Genomic DNA, 23,466 nt, shown 5'->3' on the forward strand with positions numbered 1-23,466 from the left:
TCTTTAGCCACAGGACAGAAGCAAGGCCCAGAGTTCCTGCTTACCCTTTGCTAGGTCTCTGTATTCTGAAAGAGAAGGGAATATCAGACCATCTGACCTGCCTCTTGAGAAACCTGTATGCGAGTCAGGAAGCAACAGTTAGAACTGGACATGGAACAACAGACTGGTTCCAAATAGGAAAAGGAGTACATCAAGGCTGTATATTGTCACCCTGTTTATTTAACTTATATGCAGAGTACATCATGAGAAACGCTGGACTGGAAGAAGCACAGCTGGAATCAAGATTGCCGGGAGAAATATCAATAACCTCAGATATGCAGATGACACCACCCTTATGGCAGAAAGTGAAGAGGAACTAAAAAGCCTCTTGATGAAAGTAAAAGAGGAGAGTGAAAAAGTTGGCTTAAAGCTCAACATTCAGAAAACTAAGATCATGGCATCTGGTCCCATCACTTCATGGCAAATAGATGGGGAAACAGTGGAAACAGTGTCAGACTTTACTTTTTTGGGCTCCAAAATCACTGCAGATGGTGATTGCAGCCATGAAATTAAAAGACACTTACTCCTTGGAAGGAAAGTTATGACCAACCTAGATAGCATATTCAAAAGCAGAGACATTACTTTGCCAACAAAGGTCTGTCTAGTCAAGGCTATGGTTTCTCCAGTGGTCATGTATGGATGTGAGAGTTGGACTGTGAAGAAGGCTGAGCGCCGAAGAATTGATGCTTTTGAACTGTGGTGTTGGAGAAGACTCTTGAGAGGCCCTTGGACTGCAAGGAGATCCAACCAGTCCATTCTAAAGGAGATCAGTCCTGGGATTTCTTTGGAAGGACTGATGCTGAAGCTGAAACTCCAGTACTTTGGCCACCTCATGCGAAGAGTTGACTCATTGGAAAAGACTCTGATGCTGGGAGGAATTGGGGGCAGGAGGAGAAGGGGACGACAGAGCATGAGATGGCTGGATGGCATCACCAACTCGATGGACATGAGTTTGGGTAAACTCCGGGTGTTGGTGATGGACAGGGAGGCCTGGCATGGTGCGATTCATGGGGTCGCAAAGAGTCGGACACGACTGAGCGACTGAACTGAACCGAACTGTATGTTTTCTTATTCAGTCTCCCAGGACCCCAAGGAGTAGGTCCTGGAAATATCCCCACTTAACTAACAATGACACAGAATCAGCAGGGGGAAGTAACTTCCTCTAGGAATGTCAGAGCAGAATTCTAACCCATGCCTCTTTGCCCCAAACCTCTATTCTTTCTGGCTGGGGTGTCCCCTTCCCCCAGTACCAAGCAGCAGCCCACAGATGGAAACAGCTCTTCAAGAATTCAGACAGCATCAGTAAAAACAGTAAGACCGTGTGTCTTCTACACTCTCTACAACAAAAGGGCATCACTGTTTTGGTAAAATGTCTAACAGCCTAGAATCTCCCAAGTGTCTCAAATTTGAGAATTGTATAGGATAAGTTTAAATACAACGCAAATGGCTAAACATGAGCAGATATTCAAAATGTGTGGCTGGTATTAATGGTCTAATGAGGCAATGTTATACTGAAAGGGGGCAGAATTTATATCTATCCTTATTTATTCCTGTCCTTATCCAAAAAGGAAAGAGAATTTATAAATATAAATTAAAATAGGGTAATATATAAATTGCTGAATAGGAGTTCACAAGAGCCTTTAAGACTTTATACATGCTAAATTATATACACACTATTTTCTTGAACACTTTTAAAGCAGTTTTTCACTATCCTTAGATACTGATTTTGCTTGAATTACTTTCATAACAACTAGTTGGAAATACTTCAAAACGTTGTAACTAGCTCCAAAAACTTTTCTGCATTTGCTGAAACTTTAACCACACACAAGCCACAGCTATATTCCTTAGCCTTAGTATCTTGGTACAGAATTGGAACATTCAGGCACTCTTCAAATTGAGCCCGAATTTTCACAATTGGTAGGAAGTAAAAATTTGAGTCAACCAACTGTTACAGCTTACAGAAAACCAACCAGCACTTTCAGTTATTTTTTTCTTCAAAGTAAAATGAATTGACTGTATTGAGCTATTTCTGTGCTTCCCTCTCTTGAGATGTGACTTCCCTGAAGAATTTCCACCAACATACAACCATCCTTTCAAAGCCATTCCCTTAAAAATTAATGTTAATCTTTTTATAATTCAAAACATTTGAGGTGGAAAAAAGCAATTTTTCTAAATAGAAGCATACTTCTGCTTGTCCCCAAGTCGATTCTAAATTCTAATCAGATTCAGTCCAAATGCCACTTAATGACTATGTGTTCCACCCAGATAACAAGACATGCTGCTAACTTACCATTTGGTGACAAATGCCTCTTTATTCAAGTGTCCTCCAACTGGTGGTATTATTAGCAATGAAGAGACTGACTTAGAGGCAGACTTTTTCAAAGGCTAGAGCAGGGCACAGATTTTCATCCAAGTTTTTTTCTCATGATCTGCACAGTATTTCACTTCAATTGCCATGAGTTTCTAAAATTAAATAATATATTTACCACAGGGAGATTTTTTTCCTAAGCATGCTGTTAATGATTTTTTTTCACTCCACAAATATAAATACTTGTAAATGCTTAGCAGAAGGTGAAAGAGATACTGAATAAACGATATGCTCTAGGAGGACAGGGGCTTCAATACTTTGTTCAGTATGTGTCATCAAGGCATGTCCAGCAAAAGGCAGTATCACTATATAATTCTGAAATGCGAATGTCTTCAAGGAGTTCATAATCCTTGAATGTGTCAGGCACTATTCTAGGTTCTGCAGATACAGCTGTGAGCCAACACACTTTGTGCCCTCAAGGCCCTTATACTTTTAGGGAGTGACATGGGGAAGACAAATATTAAAACTACATGTAATATGTATTATATATAACAATAACAAATTATATATAAATGTAAACGATAAATTATATGTATGGGATGCTCAGATGCTCAGTTCTGTGTGACTCTCTGCAACCCCATGACTGCAGCCCATTCAGGCTTTTCTGTCCAATGGATTCTCCTGGCAATAATACTGGAGTGGGTTGCCGTGCCCTCCTCCAGGGGATCTTCCCAACTCAGGGATGGAACCTGAATCTCTTATGTCCCTTGCATTGGCAGGCGGATTCTTTACCATTAGCACCGCCTGGGAAGCCCATATGTGGGTTTCCCAGGTGATGTTAATGGTAAGGAATATTTTATACAACACACACACACACATATATACAATGTATACATATACACATACCACATATATATAATGTATACATATACACAAACTATATATATATATTTATACATATGTGTGTATGTATAAATCTAGTGTGCTTGACAGAGGCTCTACAGGGAAGAAAAAAAACAGTGAAGAAGCCGGGGAGCCTCTCTAGACCGGATGGCCTTACACTTGGAAGATCTTTCAGATGAGAATTAGATTTAAAAGAAATGAGGGGGCAAGTCTCGCAAATATTGGGGGTTAAAACATGTTCTAGACAGAGAGAAGAAACTCATGCAGGCAACTAATGATAACCCAGTTTGTGACCAGCATAGTGAGAGGTGTGGCTGGGATTGCCAGATGTCTACCAAAACCCCGTCTCTTCTTCCAGGGCACCCAGTGAGACCACAAGTCTCAGCTGTTCTTGCTTCAGCTGAGAACTTGTGACCTGTCTTTGTCAAGGGGGTGTGAGAGTAATGGTATGTGTCACTCCGGGGCAAGGCTGTCAGAGCAGGCCTGGCTACGCCATGCCTGCTTTTCCCTTCTGCGAGTTACAGTACGGTGACACCAGCACAGCCACGTGGAAGGGGCTGGCCTCCTGCATCGGGACAGCCATCTGCTGAGCAAGCACGAACAAAATGCCGTCTCCTGTTACGCTGCGTGTTCCTTGAAGACTGGGACCAGTCTTTCTCATCCTCATAGCCCTAAAACCCAGCATGACTTCTAGTGAATGGCAGGTTCCCAGCACTAACTGGACAAACACTACTGAAATAGTTGGGGGGGAGGGGGGGAAGTTCTGTGAAAAGGTAACTAAGGAGAAGGATCTGAAAGGATTCACAATAAGGACATTTTAAAGGACAGAGTGAGTGACTTACAAGGGGTGGGTGGGGTGTAGGGGTAGATATTCTGAGCAGAGGAAAGAGCCTGAGCAAAGAGAGGAAGAAAATATAGGATACAATTGAAGGACATGACCCAAAAGGTGCCCACACTTGTATACCTTTCATTCAATAAGCAATTATTAAGCAACTATTGTGTGCTGGGCACTATCGAAGATGCTAGAAGCACAAAGCCTGGCGAGGCTAGGCTCTGCTTGAGAGGAATCTTGAAGGACAGGATGCAAAGATGACATAAAAAGGAATGGGGACTCTACTGGAGATGGTGAGGCCGTGGCAGATCGTGAAGCTGCAGCAGGACTCTCTGGGCAGACTGGCCACAGTGGGCACCCCAGAGAAGGGGAGGAGCAGAGGTTTCCCTGGCACAGAGTGTTCACAGAACTGCAAACAGCTCAGCCCTCTAGAAAGTAAGCTCCAGGAGAACACGCCCTGTATTCTTCACTGCGGAATGTCCAGTGCCTGGAACACAGCCTGCCCTGAGCAGATCAGGAGATTTGGGGAAAAAGGGTTAAGTTTACAAACAAGGCTGGAGGGGGAGGGGACTGGGTAAGAGAAGGAATCAGAAAACCCTGAGGGTGACAAGATCAGATTTAACTGTCTGGTTGAAAGGTGCAGGAAGGGGTGTGCCACCAGAAGAGACCCTTAGGAGATGACTCCAAGGGCCTGGGCTCCAGATGAGAGATGGAAATCGAAATAAGGGGTGTGTTTGTGCGGGGGGTGGGCAGAATGAAGATCACAGGATTCAGGAATTATATGGGGAGGACTCAAGGCTTGTGATGGTTTTATACACACACACACACACACACACACAGAGTCTAAGATGACTCCTATATTTAAGGAAAAGCAAGCTGGGAGAAAACAACAGTAATCTGATTTTGCATATATTACATTTGAGATGCTCCAGGGTTTTTTTGAAAGGAAATGTCCAAAAGGCAGCTGGGCATGCAGGTGTCATGTTCCAGGAAAAAATTTGGTCTGGGTTCAGAAACGGAAGAACCAGCAGCATCCAGGTCACGGGAGTGAAAGAAATTGCTCAAACGTGGCCACCGTGTACTGCTGCACCAGTTATGCACTGCACAACTCCCGAAGCATCAGCTGCCCCAGGTCACTGCAGTTTTGTACAGATAACACAGCACTTTTTTGGTAGATAACTACCATGCATTATCTGGAGAGAAGAGCATCATTTTCTATCTCATCAGTTATTGTGTAGATGAGCAACAGGTTTTCCAAGCAAAAGAGCTGCTCCTAAACAAGCAGAGGCAAGAGGAAGAAAAAGGGAGAAGGCAGGTGGGGGAGAAATGGGACAAAGCAACTCCACTTCAAAACTGATCTATAAAAATCTCCTATATCCTCTACACTGAAGACTGCAACAATTGTATTAACCCTTAAAGCTTCCATGGTCTCACCGGGTTCTGTTACCACAGGCAATACCAGGAGCTTACTGAAAGCAATCCTCGCCCTGCTTGCTCACTCCTGAGATCTCAGTTTGGGTCTTCCTTCAGCTCACAGGTTCCAGGGCTGCATTTTCTTTGTAAAATGGTAGTAACAATGATAAAGAAAACACTGCTACACCTATACACTTCCCTACACATGATTAATAATTCTTCCCTGGCCTAGAATTTTAAAAAAATCACTTCGAGGCATTTGAAAATGATGGCTCAGAGGTTAAAGCGTCTGCCTGCAATGCGGGAGACCCGAGTTCGATCCCTGGGTCGGGAAGATCCCCGGGAGAAGGAAATGGTAACCCACTCCAGTATTCTTGCCTGGAGAATCCCATGGACGGAGAAGCCTGGTAGGCTACAGTCCATGGGGTCACAAAGAGTCGGACATGACTGAGCAATTTCACCTTCACCTTCCTTTCCAAAACTAGGAATTAACATAAGTAACTGAAAATCTGGAATGGCACAGGATGCTGCTGAGTTTCTACAGCAAGATGCACTGAGTCAAACCAGCGGTTCTGAAGTGGGGTGATCTGGTTTCTGCCCCATGGGCTTCCCTGGTGGCTCAGACAGTAAAGAATCCACCTGCAATGCAGGAGACCTAGGTTAGATCCCTGGGTTGAGGAGATCCCCTGGAGTAGGGAATGGCTATCCACTCCAGCATTCTTGCCTGGAAAATTCCTTGGACTTAGGAGCCTGGCAGACTACAATCCATGGGGTCACAAAGAGACAGACATGACCGAGCGACTAACACACACACAGTTACGTGAGACGTTTAACCGTATCAAGACATTTTTGGTTGTCATGACAGGAAAATGGAGTGGGGTTAGTTCTACTGGCTGCTGGTGCGTCAAGGCCAGGGATGCTGCTAAACACCTCACAATGCACAGGCCAGCTCCCGTCACAAAGAATTAGCTGACTCAAAATATCAGTAGAGTCAAGGTTGGGAAAAACTCTGTTAAACTATAAGCTTCTTGAGGCCTAGGTACCTGTGATGTCCAATAAGTACCCGTGATGCCCAAAAGTGTTTGATAAGACAAAGTAAAATGAAAGACAGTTGTTGCACTATATTGAAGAAATAGGCAACAATTTCACCTATTTTTTTTCTCCTGCTATTATTGCCTTCCATTTAGGCTCCCAATTCAGATTACAAAAAAGCTGACAAAAAGTGTTAGAAACCTAAATGATATACACAAGTGCTTTCTGATAAAGCAAATTCTATAAATTTCTGTCAAATTCTTATAAATAATGGTCCATTATAAAATACAAACACCTCTTCACCATTGTTTTCCACACTGAGAAATGCAATTCTGACAGTTAATTTAGATTAATTAAAAAACCAGAGAGTAAAATCAAAGTAGAAGCTAAATATGTGATCCAAGTTAATGTCACTCAGAGTCGTTTTATCCCATTACTAATCACTGCTTCCCACGCCTAACCTCAACAGCCATTCATTTGTTTTCCCCAAATTTAAATGGAAGTGAACCACAGTCACAGATTGTCCAATGAGACATCTGATTTATGTTCCACTATTTGCTTGGGTCATGACATTGAAATTGACTGTGTTCCTAATTTTTAAGGTTCTATTTTAATTTCCATTGTAACTAAATGAGAAAGAACAAAAGCTTTTTCTTAAAAAAAAAAAAAAAAGAAACTTAGATAATCATGCTCCTGCCCTTACTGGAAAGGGAGAAAGGATATCACTACCCAAACCAGCACCCTTTAGTAACTGAAGCCTTTTTGTCCCTCCAAGGTCCAGACAATGGCTCCCTTAAGCATCAGATGCCCGGGGAGTGCTACAACTACTGAATGGATTTTCATGGAACATAAATCACTCTCCCACTACCTGCCACTTACAAACCTGCTTCTCATGAACCTTGGACCCTGTGCAACATGGCTCACCGTGTCCTCTGTGACAGCTAGGAATAAGGCAACTGTTTGCCTGAGCAGATAAAGGGCACTTCCCCCTTTTGACTCTTAGGGGGTATTTCCTCTCCTTGTGCAGTGACATTTTTTAAATTAAAATCACAGGAACATCCAATTTCCCCATGCCAATTAAATCTTAAAATATCTAAATATTTGCATGGTTTATATAACTGTTGAGCATTTTAATAGGATTTTAGCAACATATTTATCTGATTATTTCCTAATATATCTCCATGTGGATCAGATCTGCTCTTGTAATTCTGCATGAGAACTTTCAAGCAATTTTTCTTTCCATTTGGCTGGGGGTTTGAGGGGGCTGGGGAGGGGTGGTTCTTACAGGACTGCAGAGAATACAGACACATAGCAGACCTCACATTTAGTGGTCGAGAAATTTTTCCCCATATGGATTTCCAGATTTACTTAATCCTCTTGAAACAGAGTTGCTGAGAATCATGATGAAATATTCTGTTGTTGGTGTGACATCATTCATATACATCTAATTCCATTGCTCTGCATTAAATTCAGCCTGCTTTAAAGTAGGCAAGTTATATACTTCCCAGAGGGGTTGAAGTTGCCTGCTTTTTCGTGGCCCTTATCACAAGCAGCTGAGGACCCCAGGGGGCTGTTTGAAAGTCACCTAAGCAACATCTCCACTGAGTAAAACATAGCTGCCAATGGCCAGCTTGCTGTGTTCGTTCCTTTTCCACTGGCCCAGAGCACAAGCCTCACACCCGCATGCCCGACTCAGACATAAGCAGATGCCACTGCAGTGAAGTGGTCCAAACACACACACACACACACACACACACACACACACACACACACACACACACACACCTTCTCTGAGCCAGGTTATGCCAAAGGCTCTGCAGGCATGAAATCATGAAGCAATTTAATACAAGCTTGGATAAAAAGCCAAGTGAGCAATTTAGAAGTCGAAAGGAAACACAGGGGAAAGTTCTTTGGCTTTTTTTGAGAAGTGGAGGAAAGAGGCAGAGAGCATCTTGGATCCATTTGGATGGGAAACAATAGGAGAGGTGGGGCAGCAGCTGTCTGCTCAGCCTGTTTGGGGAAAATGGTGCAGAACAGTTTTCCCTACTCTGGCTCCTGAGATTACAAGCGCTTAGCATCCCAAACCTGTAATTCTAAATTCTTTCTAGGGTCAGAAGCACGTGACATTTAACGGAACTAAAGAAGAACAAGAGTTACGTGTGCTGGTTGTGCTGAAAACAAAGGAAAAAGCCTTAACACTTTTCTGAAGGTGGTTGGAAATCAGGCTTTGACTTGGCATGGAAAATCCTCGGGGGGTTGGGGTTTGTTGAAGCATCAGCCCAGACAAGTCTCAAAGGGAAAAACGTCTATTAATGCAAAGACCTTTACATCAGAGAAAGGTGGCGGTAGGGAGGTATGCTGACAACATTGAGAACAATACCGACGGCTGGAGCCAAGACATGTGATCCCAATGTCAGGCCTCAGCCCAGCTGGAGCAGCCATGGGAAAGAAAGATGCCATACAGAGGAGAAGCCGGGGGCCAGCGCTGAGTGAAGTGGGTGACAAATTGGTGCTAAGGCACCACAAGCGGCAGGCTTGTTTTCTCCGGCTCTGAGGATGTTAGCTGTGAGAGGCTTTCACCCTGGAAGCCTGGATGCTGGGGAGGGCCGGCAGGCGACAAGAGACACAATCAGGCTTCGCTGAGGCTGCGGGAGGCCATCCCCACCAGCACAGCAGGGAAGACACGGTGCACACAGCGAGGCCAGCCTGCAAGACAGGTGGGTGCAGGGCCCTGGGCAGAGGCAGAGACCCCAGGGCAGGAGATCCAAAATCCGACACAGCACATCCGTCCGGGCCAGCAAACATGCCTCGGCCGGGAGAGGAGGAATCGAACACTGCAGTCGATTGTCGCCGAAACAGCTGTGCACAGCCTGGGCAGCCAAATGCGGGGCCATCGGCATCATGTCCTCAAGAGGGTGCAGGTTCCTGAGCAGGGCAGACACAAAGTGCCCCTGGGTCCTGCTGGCCAAGTTTTGCCAAGGGGCACTCGATACATGATCATCCAATTGGCTCAAGTCTCCTCCTCCGGCCCTATCAGATGAAAAACCCATCCATCAGGCCTGGCCAAGGTGCTCCTAACCTGTCAGCCTGTGACAGGGCAGACTGGGGAAATACTCCCTCTGCCCTCAAAGGGCTTATTGTCGTCTGGGCCAGACGGTTTTTTCCCAAACCGTGGGTGGCCTCCCACAGCGGGTAGTCAAAATCAATTATATGGGTCAAAATCAGCCTTGTTTTTCACCCACACACATACAAGAATAAAAGAGAACATGCTTGTGGAACTTTTGATTCAAAAGTGTGTATTCACTACCACCATGTCATGGTGTTAAAATATACCCCTTACTGCAGGTCAAAGAAAAAAAAAATGTTTGAAAGTAGCTGATCATTCACACGATCATCATTCAAATGTTTGAAAGTAGCTGATCATTTGAAATGATCAAACATTTCAAAGAGTGTTTGAAAGTAGTAGAAGACAGGAACATGGAGCCCTTTACAAAGAACTTCCACACATACTCATTTATGAAATCATCCAGGAACCCCATAAGGAAGCTGCCCGTTTTTTTCAGTGACTCAAGAGATATTAATCAACTTGTTCAAGGCAGCACAGCGGAGCCTGGATGTAATCCCAGATGGCTCTGACTCCAGTACATCCTTGAGTACCACAGGAGTTCAGGAATAATGGTGAGCAAAGAGGGCTGGAGAAGAAAGGAAAGGAGTGAGAGAGACTTGAAAGGGTGAGGAGATCTTGGCTGGGAAGGAAGGGCAGATATGTAGAAATAGGCTGGGTTGGATTGAAGGTGAGTGGAAGATTCAGCCTGATGTAGCAGAGGACACTGGGAAGTTCAGAGTGAATGGAGCTGGACAAATTCTGGCAGCCCCTATTAGTGCTGAGACATTTGAGCTTTCCCTTCCTCATCTATACAATGAGGACAATAATAGTACCTACTAAGTGAGGCACTATGTCTTAATAAAATGCTTGTGCTAAACATATGGTAGCTTTAAAAAAAAAAAAAGAAAGGCACCTCACCCATGCACCGATAAATCAATGATCACACATCATGTGACCCTACAACAATCCTATGACATAGACAAAGTTTTAGAGCTTAAGAAACTACAGCAGAGACACAGAGCAACTTGCACTGGAAGCCCTGGGTGGCTTATCCAACAAGGAAAACAGTAGATAATGGTGCCACAAAGGCAAACAGAACCTCAAAGGCAAAGCAGAGAAACCCAGACATCCACCACCAAGAGGCAAGGACTTTACAAGGTTTCTGAGGAAAAGACCTATGAGGTGGGGGGTGTTAGGTGGTATTAAGGCTCTGAAATTCGGGAAAGAGTGCTGCCCTCAGAGCTATACTTTGAAAGCCAAGATCCACAAAGACAAACACAAAGAGAAACAGCTCCAAAGCCTACTAACATGATAGTATTAAACCCAGGGGCAAGAATGACCGCCAGATGGGACCTGGTCAGATCTGGAAGTGGAGAAAAGTGAAGATCTAAAGAGAGCCACAGTGACCTTGCCACTCTAAGCAACAGACACGGAGAGCCATAGGCCACATTCTTGGGCCTTGGAGAGTGCAGGACCCATTGGCAAAGTCTGCCCCATCGCCAAGCAGGACGCAGGCAGCTGCAGCCAACTCCCTCTGGGTATTCCTGCTGGCAAGCCTGCTGACCGTGAAATGGACGCCTCAGACTTAACCTGATGCCATCTGACACTTAACTTCTCTTTGTTTTCACTCCGTACTGGCCAACTGAGCATCTGATTATGATTTGACTTCCCACACAGGCCACAGGAAGAGAATGTGTACCAGTTGTTCCCACACTGGAACTGCAGCCCATGAAATGCAAGTATCAACAGCTTTCTTCTCATTTTAAGTCAGTAAAGCTGGCAATCCGGCTTTCTACAGCCACTTTCTAAACCAGGTTAACACGATACAGAGATGAACTCTTATTATGCTCCTTAAATCCGTTTCTGAGACTTTAGAGCTTTGGGTCATCATAAGGACGCCTACTAGAATAGGCCGCTTGGCAAAACGTCCTGAGAAAACCCACTTTGACCATCTCCAGGGGTGACTTCATGGAGGGATATTGGGAGAAGTCAGTCTCCCTGGGGTGGGGCCAGCAAGGGAGATAGATGTCAGCAAAGCCAGCTTGCAAGACAGAACCATGGCTCTGTCCAATCCAATGACTGGCTGGGACCATAAAGGCATTTATTATGTTGTCGGTCACTCTTCTTATTCCACAAAGGTTTACTGAGTTCCTACAACATTCCAGATGTTACTCCACCATCCGCAGGAATCCCTGCCTTCCAAGAGCCTAAAGTCTAGTGGTGTTAACAGGTTAATTTACTATTTTAGTAAATATAGGTGCTATGATGAGGGTATGCATAGAGTACATGCTCTGAAATAATGAACAATAAAGGGTTCAATCCCTGGGTTGGGAAGATCCCCTGGAGGAGGGCATGGCAACCCCACTCTAATATTCTTACCTGGAGAATCCCATGGAGAGAGGAACCTGGGGGGCTACAGTTCTTAGGGTTGCAAAGGGCTGGACACGACTGAAGCAATTCAGCATGCACGCACATAGGGGAGGAACACCAAAGTTTTTCAGCCAAAAGAGAGCATCATTTTTCAAAGAGAAGAATCAATGCCCTTTTTCACCTTCTTGAATTTCTGAATCCAACGAAATGTTGAATTTTAAATCAGACATCAAATCATATCTAACTTTACTTCCATTCATCCTATAAGTGGTGCAAAAGAAATAGCAAGAGGATTGAAAAATATGATCTTAGCTGAGACATGTGGCACAACATGTGTAGAAAACTCCCAATAATAAAATAAAGGTAAATGCCAGATCTATGACAGCCCAGGAAAATGCAGGCTTCCAATATTCAGGCCAAAAACCCAACTCGTAAGACACTGCCTACGTAAAGACCACACACTCATCCAGTTTCATCATCCGGTACAGAATTCCCCAATTCAATTCATACTAACAATTTAATGTTCCAGTCACTGAGAATTTAAGAGATCATAAAATCTCAGGGTTGATAAGAAAGACAAAATTAGAAAGCAAGACAAATCCAGGATATTATCATCATGCAACCCAACGGACTTCTCCAAAAAGTAATGATGTCCAGAGTATAAATCAAAGAAAATATTCTAGGGCCATGAAAATTGGAAATGCTGGAAAGACATAGGATCTTCCTCAATCACCATGATAGCATTGACAGAGGTACATAGAAAAATACGTAACTATGAGCACTGAATAACAAACATTTAAAAAAAAAAAAAAAGCAGAGATAGAGGTCAAAAAGCAGAAATAAAGACAGTGTTGGTTAGAGTTCATACCTCCTGCCTACATTTTTCCCTCATCCCACACTCCACCAGTCTTAGTATAAAGTACTAACATACTGTGTTATAATACACTGTTTGCAGAAGGTTAAACACCTGTAACATCTGGCAGCAAATACTTCCATCATACATTCTATAGAATACACCTTCAAAACTGTTTTGTCCCTGGTGGACTGCTCTTACCGAGGTGGCTTTTTTTGGTTGTCCCAGTGGCCAACTCAGGCTTCTCTGGTGGCTCAGCAGTAAAGAATCTGCCTGCAATGCAGGAGACATAGATTGAAAGAAATGGCAAGCCACTCCAGTATTCTTGCCTAGGAAATCCCATGGACAGAAGAATCTGGTAGGCGACAGTCCACGGGGTCACAAAGAGCCGGACACAACCTAGTGACCTCAAACAACACAACATCAGTGGCCAATACTGAGGAATATTACAGGAAAAAGTCCTAACTGTGTTTACTGCAGGGATTCTGCTACAGCTGTTTTCCACTTCATAAGAGTATCCAGGCTACCAGGCCCGTGACTTCTCTAAGCAGTATCAAGTATTTTGTAACATGAGTCTGACATGTTTCCCTTTTTGCACTGGCTATCAGGAAGCTCAGAAAACATTAGCAGCATACTTTCAGCAAGTTCAACCACCTGCCAGTGTAAAGCTATTACTTTTATATCTGATCTTCCCTTCACACATTCTCCTAGTTAAAAACAATAAAAAGAAAAAAAAATATATAACCTTCAATAGCAAATATTGATTGAGTGCTTACTACTAGACACTCCAATATCATAGCCTATCCATACATCTCTTATGTCATGACTCCTTAAACCAAATAAGTATTTTTAATATATATTAAATTTTATATATTTAAATACTCCCCTGTAGTACAAAGGCTACAATCCACGACAACATCTTATGTGTACCCCTCATTTGCCTTGTTTTAAAGGGTATATATCGGAGAAGGCAATGGCACCCCACTCTAGTACTCTTGCCTGGAAAATCCCATGGACGGAGGAGCCTGGTGGGCTGCATGCAGTCCATGGGGTCACTGAGGGTTGGACACGACTGAGCCACTTCACTTTCACTTTTCACTTTCATGCATTGGAGAAGGAAATGGCAACCCACTCCAGTGTTCTTGCCTGGAGAATCCCAGGGACGGGGAAGCCTGGTGGGCTGCCACCTATGGGGTCACACAGAGTCGGACACGACTGAAGCGACTTAGCAGCAGCAGCATAGGGTATATATAAATCCTGACTGCAAATTTCAGCCTTCTACGGGGGTGGGGGAGTGGAGGGGGCGGGAAGTGTGTATCTGATGAGCCACAAGATAGAATCTGAAACACTCACGGTGATGGCAGCTTAGACAGAGGGACAGGGGTTGAGGCAGCGTTGAGAAAGCTGACTCGCCCCTTGAGTCCTCACCTCTGCCCAGGGCCATGCTCTTTCATCTTGAACCTCGTTTTGCCCTCTTTGCTTTTCCCAGCCAAAGTTCACAGCCCACGTCCTGCATAACTGTTAGTGTGCAGGAAGTGTTCAGGCAACACCAGGCAGCAGGGACCCTGAAAGGGCCCAAGATTTGGGCCTCCCAGGGCCAAAGCCCGGCTTGACATAACAAACACCAATTTCTTTCAGCTCACTCAGCCCACCTGTCCATTTTCCTCATTCTAACAAGTTCCAGCAGGCTTGATGACCTGTCTTTCAAACCAGAGTCCTATGACAGAGCAGTAGATTAGAAGTGACGAGAAGGGTTGGCCATGAGCTGTACTGGCAGTCAAGGGGCATCACAGGCTGAAAGGCGGTACAGAGACTAAGCTAGTCCAGCAGTCTGCGGCCCTCATGGCGGGGAGGATGCCCAGGGTGCAGAAGTGGCTGCAGGACACCCAGGGCTGCCAGCGGAACACGGGGTTACTGTAAGAAGCTGGCCAGCTCCAGGGAGCACCAAGCATTGTCACAGAGAGAAGCTTCCCATGGAGTATGCAGGCTACTTTCCAAATTACGTTAGTATCATTAATAAAACTACTAAATTAAAGCACTACTAATCTTACAGCATTTCTATTATAGAATTTTTCAATCAGACAAGTAAAAAACGCATCTATTTTCATGATGGACGCATGTCATTATACATGTGCATATAAGTCACCAGTCGTGTCTGACTCTTTGTGACCCCATAGACTGTAGCCCGCCAGGCTCCTCTGTCCATGGGAATTCTCCAGGCAAGAATACTGGAGTGGGTTGCCATGCCCTCCTCTAGGGGATCTTCCCAATCCAGGGATTGAACCCACATCTCTTTAGTCTCCTGCACTGGCAGGCAGGTTCTTTACCACTAGCGCCACCTGAGAAGCCCCCACATGTCATTATATGTTTGTCCAAACCCACAGAATGTACAACACTACAAGTGAAACTGAAAAAGTGAAAATGAAAGTCGTTCAGTCGTGTCTGACTCTTCATGACCCCATGGACTACACAGCCCATGGAATTCTCCAGGCCAGAATACTGGAGTAGGTAGCCTTTCCCTTCTCCATGAGACCTTCCCATCCCAGGGATCAAACCCAGGTCTCCCACATTGCAGGTCGATTCTTTACCAGCTGAGCCACAAGAGAAACCCAAGCTGAAGGTAAACCATGGACTTTGGGTGATACGGCAGCATAAGGTCAGCCTTGGTTAAAAAAATGTATCCCTCTGGTGAGTGATACTGACAATGGAAGAGGTTATCAAAAGGCACACAGGGCGGGGTGGGGAGGTGGGATTCCCTGGTGGTCCAGTGGTTAAGAATATGCCTTCCAATGCAGGAGGGCATGGGTTTGTTCCCTAGCCAGGGAACAAGGTCCCACAGGCTGCAATGAAGATCCCCCATGTCATAATGAGACCCAAAGCAGTCAAATAAACAGGAAAAAATGTTTTGAAAAGGCACACTAGAGAGTAAGGGGTATATGGGAAATCTTGGTCTCATCCTCTCAATTTTATTATAAAACTAAGATTGCTCTACAAAAGTAAAATATTTTAAAACAATAATAAATAACAATAAAAAACAAAGTACATCTGCCATCATGTGTGAGGTCTGGGAAATCTGACAATGAAAAGGAAATCCTTTTGCTTGAAAAGGCTGAGAATTACCAACATCTTCAAAGATGGGCTCTGAAATCAGACAAATCTGGATTCAAATCATGGCTGCTTCTCTCAGTTGATCATCTGTGAATGGGCATGAAATCACCTACATCATAGGATTTTGTGAAGGAAAGAGCCCAAGGCAGTGACCATTTCCCTTGATGCATCAGTTTACATATACAGTGAATAAACAAGCAGTAAGTATCACCAGGCATCGTGAATACAATGATGAACCTCTACAATTTCCACTGTCGAGGATGAGATAGTCCAAGAGCGAGACAGACCAGAATAGGCATCAACGAGGCAGCGAGTGAATATGACACCCGTAAGCACAGAAGCAGTCATGCCTGAGAGGGTCAGCGGGCCAGCACACAGACAAAAGAACAAGGTACTGTGTAGCACGGTGGTGAAGAGTAAAGGACTTCTAACCAGTCAATTAGTTTTATCAGTAAATATTTAAAAGCTGCTATGTGCCAGGGCTTTAGGTCACAGCACAGAACAGTCCAAGACCCCTGCCCTCATGAAGCCTACATTTGGAGAAAGAACTGTAAAATGAACACATGTATAAGTAAAAAAAAAAATATATATATATACACACATATATATGTGTGTGTCAGATGACTGAAAAGTGTGGTGAAAGAAACTAAAGTCAGGGCGAGTCTGGGAGGGGGTGCAATCTTTGAGCCAGGAGGGACGCAGGTGAACCGTGAACCTCAGGGGGCAGCATTCGCTCCAGGAGGCAGGGTGCCCATCTCAGAACTTAATTCTGCTTCCAGTGCTTTCAGAGCACGAAAAAGTCTTCAACAAGGTTACACTCGAAACAATGAAAACACAAATGTTGATGTTTAAAACCCTTAGCTCTCCAGAAAGTTGTGGACTAGGAAATAGCACCCCGCACCAGTATTCTTGCCTGGAGAATTCCATGGCCAGAGGAGCCTGGTGGGCTACAGTCAATGGGGTTGCAAAGAATCGGATAGGACTGAGCATGCACGCTCCAGAAAGTTAGCTGTCACAGTAGTACAAGCTGAGGTTTATTTTAACTGCCTCTCTCAACCTCTTTTCTTCCTTTTTTCCCTTTTGCCATGAAAATGAGTAAGAAGATGAAAAGGAGTTGCAAATATACTTCCCTCTTGTAGCACCTTTTCGCCATTCACCTAGAACGTGCTTACCTAGTGTGACAATAAACAGCCCAGATTGTCTAACTCCTGAGAAGGCGTTCTGCCACAGTCACGGTGGTTTGTTTGAACAGTCTTGCCCACTGCATAATTAGCCCGCAGGTCACCATCTGTCTCTCAGTCCTCACAAAACCAACCATACGTTGTTCTCATCAACGGCTGAGCTGGGGTGGCATTCACCGCGCTTCAAGGAAAACGCTATGAACCCTCTGGTGCAGGGGCTCTTGGGGGGCACACTTACTCCTCCTTTATTGTGCTTTTTTAATTTAAAAAATCGTTAATTTGTTCTGTTTATGTCTTGTCCATGGCTACCAACCCTAACACTTTCTAGAAATGTCTCTAAAGTCTCTTCCAGGAAACACATGGCGAACAGGCTTAGAGCCCCCAAATTTTGGTTCTCTTCTATGGTGTGATCTGGTCATGTGAAGAGGAACACACACAGGCAAATGCATGTTACAAGCAATCCTTCTTATCTAATGTCTACTGTACTTTAGAACTCCAAGTCACGAAATATCAACTTTTCCATCAGAATAACTTCACTCTACAGTGGGTAACAACTACAAGTCATTTTTTTTTTTTGCTTTTCTTTTTAATTAATTTAATTGGAGGCTAATTACAATATTGTAGTGGTTTTTGCCATACATTGACATGAATATAAGTGATTTTAAACCATCATTTGAAGCAGTACAAAAATCTGTCACCAAATGCTCATTTGATTTACGAGCGAATTTTCAAAGTGCTGAATACTCTTCATATCCCCCACCAATGACTAAACAATCTTAATAAGAAACAGCTGTACAAAATGTTCTAGAGTTTGGTTTAATTTTTTAAGTGAAATATGAATAAAATGTATCCCAAAAATTGTGCCTATGACTTAAAATTATATGACAGGGAACACTAAAGTATTTAGATAACGAAGAACATTAGAATCTCACGGTAGAAATGGGTCATTAACACTGTGGGTAAGATGTAAAGAAACCGGTTCTCCATTAACTAGCTTCCCCTAGGTCATCACAAAATTCATCTGACTCAAGCTCTACAGAGTCAAGCATAAATTATTATTTACAAAACTGACCACAATTTCATCATTTTTTAAAAAGGCCAAGACCCTCCTACAAGGCTAATGATTTCATTTGGCCTAAGAAAGTATTTGTTGAACTGAATTGAATGGTGCAAAGAAGAGAAATTTTAACTTTGCAGCTTTTTTGACTCATTAATCCTCAAGTTAACCCTCGTCACCAAAACAATAAACCTATTCAATCTTTAAATTTTAGTACATCATATTTCACGATCTGACTGGAGATGCGTTCCTTTATTTTCTTTAAATATACCAACTGTTAATGATGGGTAGGGTTCCTCCTCAGAGATCAGAGATTTTGCTAAAGATTATTTTCCCTTCGGCACCACAGTCATTTACCTTATACACATTTAGCATAAAACTAAGTTTTAGATTTTTCACATGTACCTCAATGTTCCTATCAGCACTATTTAAAACAGCCAGGACATGAAGCAATCTAAATGTCCATCAGCAGATGAATGGGTAAAGATGATGTGGTACATACATATAATGAATATCACTCAGCCATAAAAAGGAGCGAAACTGGGTCATTTGTAGTGATGTGGATGGATCTAGAGTCTGTCATACAGAGTGAAGCAAGTCAGAAGGAGAAAAACAAATATTGTATATTAATGCATGTATATGGAATCTAGAAAAATGATAAACATTTTTGCAGGACAAGAATAGAGACACAGATGTAGAGAACAAACGTGTGGACGATGTAGGGGGAAGCAGGAAGCGGAGGGCGAGGGGAATTGGGACAGTAGCCCTGGCATATATACACCATCGTGAGTGAAACAGCTCGCTGGTCGGAGGCTGCTGAACAGCACAGGGAACTCAGCTCGCTGCTCTGTGATGACCGGGAGGGGTGGGATGGGCAGCGGGCTGGGCGGTGGGGAGGAGGCTCAAGAGGGACGGGATGTATCATTATTCTTGTTCAGTCATGACTGACTCTTTTGAGACCCCATTGACTATAGCCTGCCAGGCTCCTCTGTCTGTGGGATTCTCCAGGCAAGAATGCTGGCGTGGGTTGCCATTTCCTCCTCCAGGAGGTCTTCCTGACCAGGGAGTGAACCCACATCTCCTGCACTGAAGTTGCCTTCTTTACCACCTGAGCGGCTGCGGAAGCCGATACATGTATACATACAGCTGATTCACTTTGCCGTACAGCAGAAACTGTTTTAGAAAACACTGTAAAACAATTATACTCCAATTAAAAAAAAAAAAGACTAATCCTTACATTTTTAAGTTATTTCTTAGAGATCTTCAACGTTCTCCCAGAGACCTCCTTAACTTAAGGTAGTTCAGGATGAGGTCTTTTAATGAATACTATTTCCAGTCCAACAGGGCCTTGCTAATACCTAACAGTTACCATGGCTGTGGTGGTTCATCAAGTGCCCTACCAAGATTTCTCCCCCTCTGCTCCTGGCAATGTCCTAGAGAGTCACAAATAAAAGAAATAAGAGGATCCAAGGGCGGAGAGACAGAAGTGGCTTTCAGTCTTGGCTCCGCCTCATACCTTACTTTCAGCCCTGGTTTTATCTTTTCTAAAGGAAGAACAGCCCTTCCCAGCCAGAGTAACTATGAAGGCAATGTGAAGGCATGAAGAGCGTTTAGCAAGGGGCTGATCCTCACAAGGGACACACAATAAATGATGATGTTATTGAAGAGGTTAGAGACTGTTCTGCCCAAAGAAGCCTACTTTTCGTAATCCAGTGAAAATGGTCTTTGCATACTTTTCAAAGCATTGAAACCCATCCAACTTTAAAAAAAAAAAAAAAAGAGTACCATGTAGATTAAAAGCACAGAGAATGCAGGAGCTGAGCGCAGAGCAGGTGCTGGAACACTGAGTCCGAGTAGGGATGGACAAGTTGGAGCTCACAGCCTACAAATCCCCTCTTCAGAGAGCATCTAATGACATGGGGGCATTATGTACTGCTACAGTGAAAAAAAAATAAACCACAAACAAAAGAAAAGAAGGTGTGGATACATATATACAAATATTTGGAAAACACAGAAATATGGAAAATTGTTTAAAAACATAGATCAACCGGGACAACCAATACACCTACACACACACTCTCTCTCCTTCCCCACCCACCGCTTCCCTCCCACCTCCTCTCTTTCTCTCGTTCTGTCTCTCATATTCATATACAAGTGTTGGGGAATGATTTGAACACAATATATCTACAATGGGGGTTGAGAGTATTTGTTTTGAAAGAAGAACGAGCCCATACTGTCATTCCCCTTCCCAATGAGACAAGAGAGATGCTCATCTTTCAGATCTAAACCCTTCAGTACACGGATGACCTGAAAGTCTGTGAGCCCCCAGCACATCTTGTTTCCCAGCTCTTTCTTCTTCTCTGCCTGCTTATAACCTATCTGTGATCACTTACTGAGTGATTTCACCAGCAAGAGCCATGGGGGTTTATCCCTGGGCGTCTTCATATTGAAAAGGCGGGTCAGTTAGAGTATCTGAACTCTTGTACATACCCTAACTAATGAAAAACATCTGAGGGTTTAAATTTTTTCCCTAAATAATCAGCACTTAAAACAATATTTACACAATATTTTGAGAAATTTTTTCTTTCATTCAAAACTATAATAACCTGAATATTGTATCAAATGCCATCCCCTTGTAAGAAAGAAAATCATCTTGTTTCCAAAGACCTAGGGTATCTTCTCATTTTCTGGATATTCATATTATTTATAAGAGGTTTTTTTTAAAAAAACCAAATAGTATTTTTGCATTTTCCCTAAATTTATGTGCTCACATCCACTTTCCCAATGTTACTGCAACTTCAAAATATTCAATTAACTCAAAATCAACTTGTAATGCTAAAAAAGTTATTTAAAGTTATATTACCAAGTTGACAGTCTAGTCAAGGCTATGGTTTTTCCAGTGGTCATGTACGGATGTGAGAGTTGGACTATAAAGAAAGCTGAGAGCCTAAGAATTGATGCTTTTGAACTGTGGTGTTGGAGAAGACTCTTGAGAGTCCCTTGGACTGCAAGGAGATCCAACCAGTCCATTCTGAAGGAGATCAGCCCTGGGATTTCTTTGGAAGGAATGACGCTGAGGCTGAAACTCCAGTACTTTGGCCACCTCATGCGAAAAGCTGACTCATTTGAAAAGATCCTGATGCTGGGAAAGACTGAGGGCAGGAAGAGAAGGGGATGACAGAGGATGAGATGGTTGGATGGCATCACCAACTCAATGGACATGGGTTTGGGTGGACTCCGGGAGTTGGTGATGGACAGGGAGGCCTGGCGTGCTGCAGTTCATGGGGTCGCAAAGAGTCGGACACGACTGAGTGACTGAACTGAACCAAGTCAACAACATGCACCGAATTTGCTTTTTTAAAAAGAAGAAAAATAAGTCATACATCAAATTAGATTATCTGAATACATTGATTATCTTTGATTTTCTAGATACTTTGATTCAAATAAATGTCATGACTGATGATTCTTTTTTCTAGCATAAACTTATTTATTGCTTTTTATTAAGTCTTCTGGGGGAAGCCCCAGGGGACTTATGAAAGAATCTGCCTGCCAAGAAAGAATCTGCCTGCCAAGAAAGAATCTGCCTGTCAATGCAGGAGACACTGGTTTGATCCCTGGGTCAGAAAGATCCCTGGGAGCAGGAAATGGCAATGCGCTCCAGTATTCATGCCTGGAGAATCCCATGGACAGAGGAGCTTGGCGGACTACAGTCCACAGAGTTGCAAAGAATCAGACACGACCGAGAGACTGATCACATTAAGTCTCCTATCCTAGTAATTCAATTATTTCATATTCTGCTTTCAGTTCAGTTACTCAGTCGTGTCTGACTCTTTGCGACCCCTGAATCGCAGCACGCCAGGCCTCCCTGTCCATCACCAACTCCTGGAGTTTACCCAAACTCATGTCCATCGAGTCAGTGATGCCATCCAGCCATCTCATCCTCTGTCATCCCCTTCTCCTCCTGCCCCCAATCCCTCCCAGCATCAGAGTCTTTTCCAATGAGTCAACTCTTCGCATCAGGTGGCCAAAGTACTGGAGTTTCAGCTTTAGCATCTATTCCTTCCAAAGAAATCCCAGGGCTGATCTCCTTCAGAATGGACTGGTTGGATCTCCTTGCAGTCCAAGGGACTCTCAAGAGTCTTCTCCAACACCACAGTTCAAAAGCATCAATTCTTTGGCATTCAGCCTTCTTTACAGTCCAACTCTCACATCCATACATGACCACAGGAAAAACCATAGCATTGACTAGATGGACGTTTGTTGGCAAAGTAATGTCTCTGCTTTTGAATATGCTATCTAGGTTGGTCATAACTTTCCTTCCAAGGAGTAACAGTCTTTTAATTTCATGGCTGCAGTCACCATCTGCAGTGATTTTGGAGCCCAAAAAAGTGAAGTCTGACACTGTTTCCACTGTTTCCCCATCTATTTCCCATGAAGTGATGAGACCGGATGCCATGATCTTCGTTTTCTGAATGTTGAGCTTTAAGCCAACTTTTTCACTCTCCACTTTCACTTTCATCAACAGGCTTTTTAGTTCCTCTTCGCTTCCTGCCATAAGGGTGGTGTCATCTGCATATCTGAGGTTATTGATATTTCTCCTGGCAATCTTGATTCCAGCTTGTGCTTCTTCCAGCCCAGCATTTCTCATGATGAACCCTGCATATAAGTTAAATAAGCAGGGTGACAATATACAGCCTTGGCATACTCCTCTTCCTATTTGGAACCAATCTGTTGTTCCATGTCCAGTTCTAACTGTTGCTTCCTGACCTGCATATATTCTGCTTTACTAAAATCTAATTAAAAAAAAATTATCTTCAGTGATTTTCCTATTTCTGTTAACACAGAAGAAAGAATCAGTGTCATCTCCATTTATCAACCACAACGCTCACACATTATATTTACATGTGGTGAAGTACCTGGAACAACCTCATCCAGAAATTACTGATGTACTGAAAGTAAAATGTTTACTACTCTTAAATGTTCCAAGAGACTAGACGACCAGAATCCTTCTTTTCCTCCTTGAAACCCCCAGTCCCCTCATCAGGGGGCTTCTCCCAGCTCACAGGTCTCTGCTGGTGTAAATTACACACCTTTTCCTCATTGTACTGCTCCAAAACTCACCTCTAAGGCACTACTGTGATCATGGCCTATCTTTACACAGCGATGAGATCTACCAAAATCTTTCTTAACCTGTGTTATGGTCTCAGGGTCTGTTTATTCGAGACCTGTGCCATACCCACTCAAATGCTATTTATTACATCTGA

The 23,466-nt window shown here is 43.5% G+C and overlaps 1 protein-coding gene across 7 annotated transcripts in view; it reads right to left on the reverse strand.

Annotated features, from left to right (window-relative positions):
• TSPAN5 (tetraspanin 5) overlaps positions 1–23,466 on the reverse strand; it is a 335,779-nt gene that overhangs the window by 77,809 nt on the left and 234,504 nt on the right. The window contains exon 1 of one of the 7 annotated variants that reach the window (XM_086406688.1): positions 2,330–2,355. The exons of the other annotated variants lie outside the window; for them this stretch is intronic. Within the exon in view, the coding sequence (XP_086262814.1) occupies positions 2,330–2,332 (3 nt within the window). The 5' untranslated portion in view covers positions 2,333–2,355. Of the gene's footprint in view, positions 1–2,329; positions 2,356–23,466 lie in introns of those variants that run through there. 7 annotated transcript variants of the gene reach the window in all.

The sequence above is a fragment of the Bos grunniens genome, chromosome 6 (genome assembly GCF_055505025.1).
Source record: "Bos grunniens cultivar Pamir isolate PY7600 chromosome 6, Bosgru_T2T1.0, whole genome shotgun sequence".
NCBI lineage: Eukaryota > Metazoa > Chordata > Mammalia > Artiodactyla > Bovidae > Bos > Bos grunniens.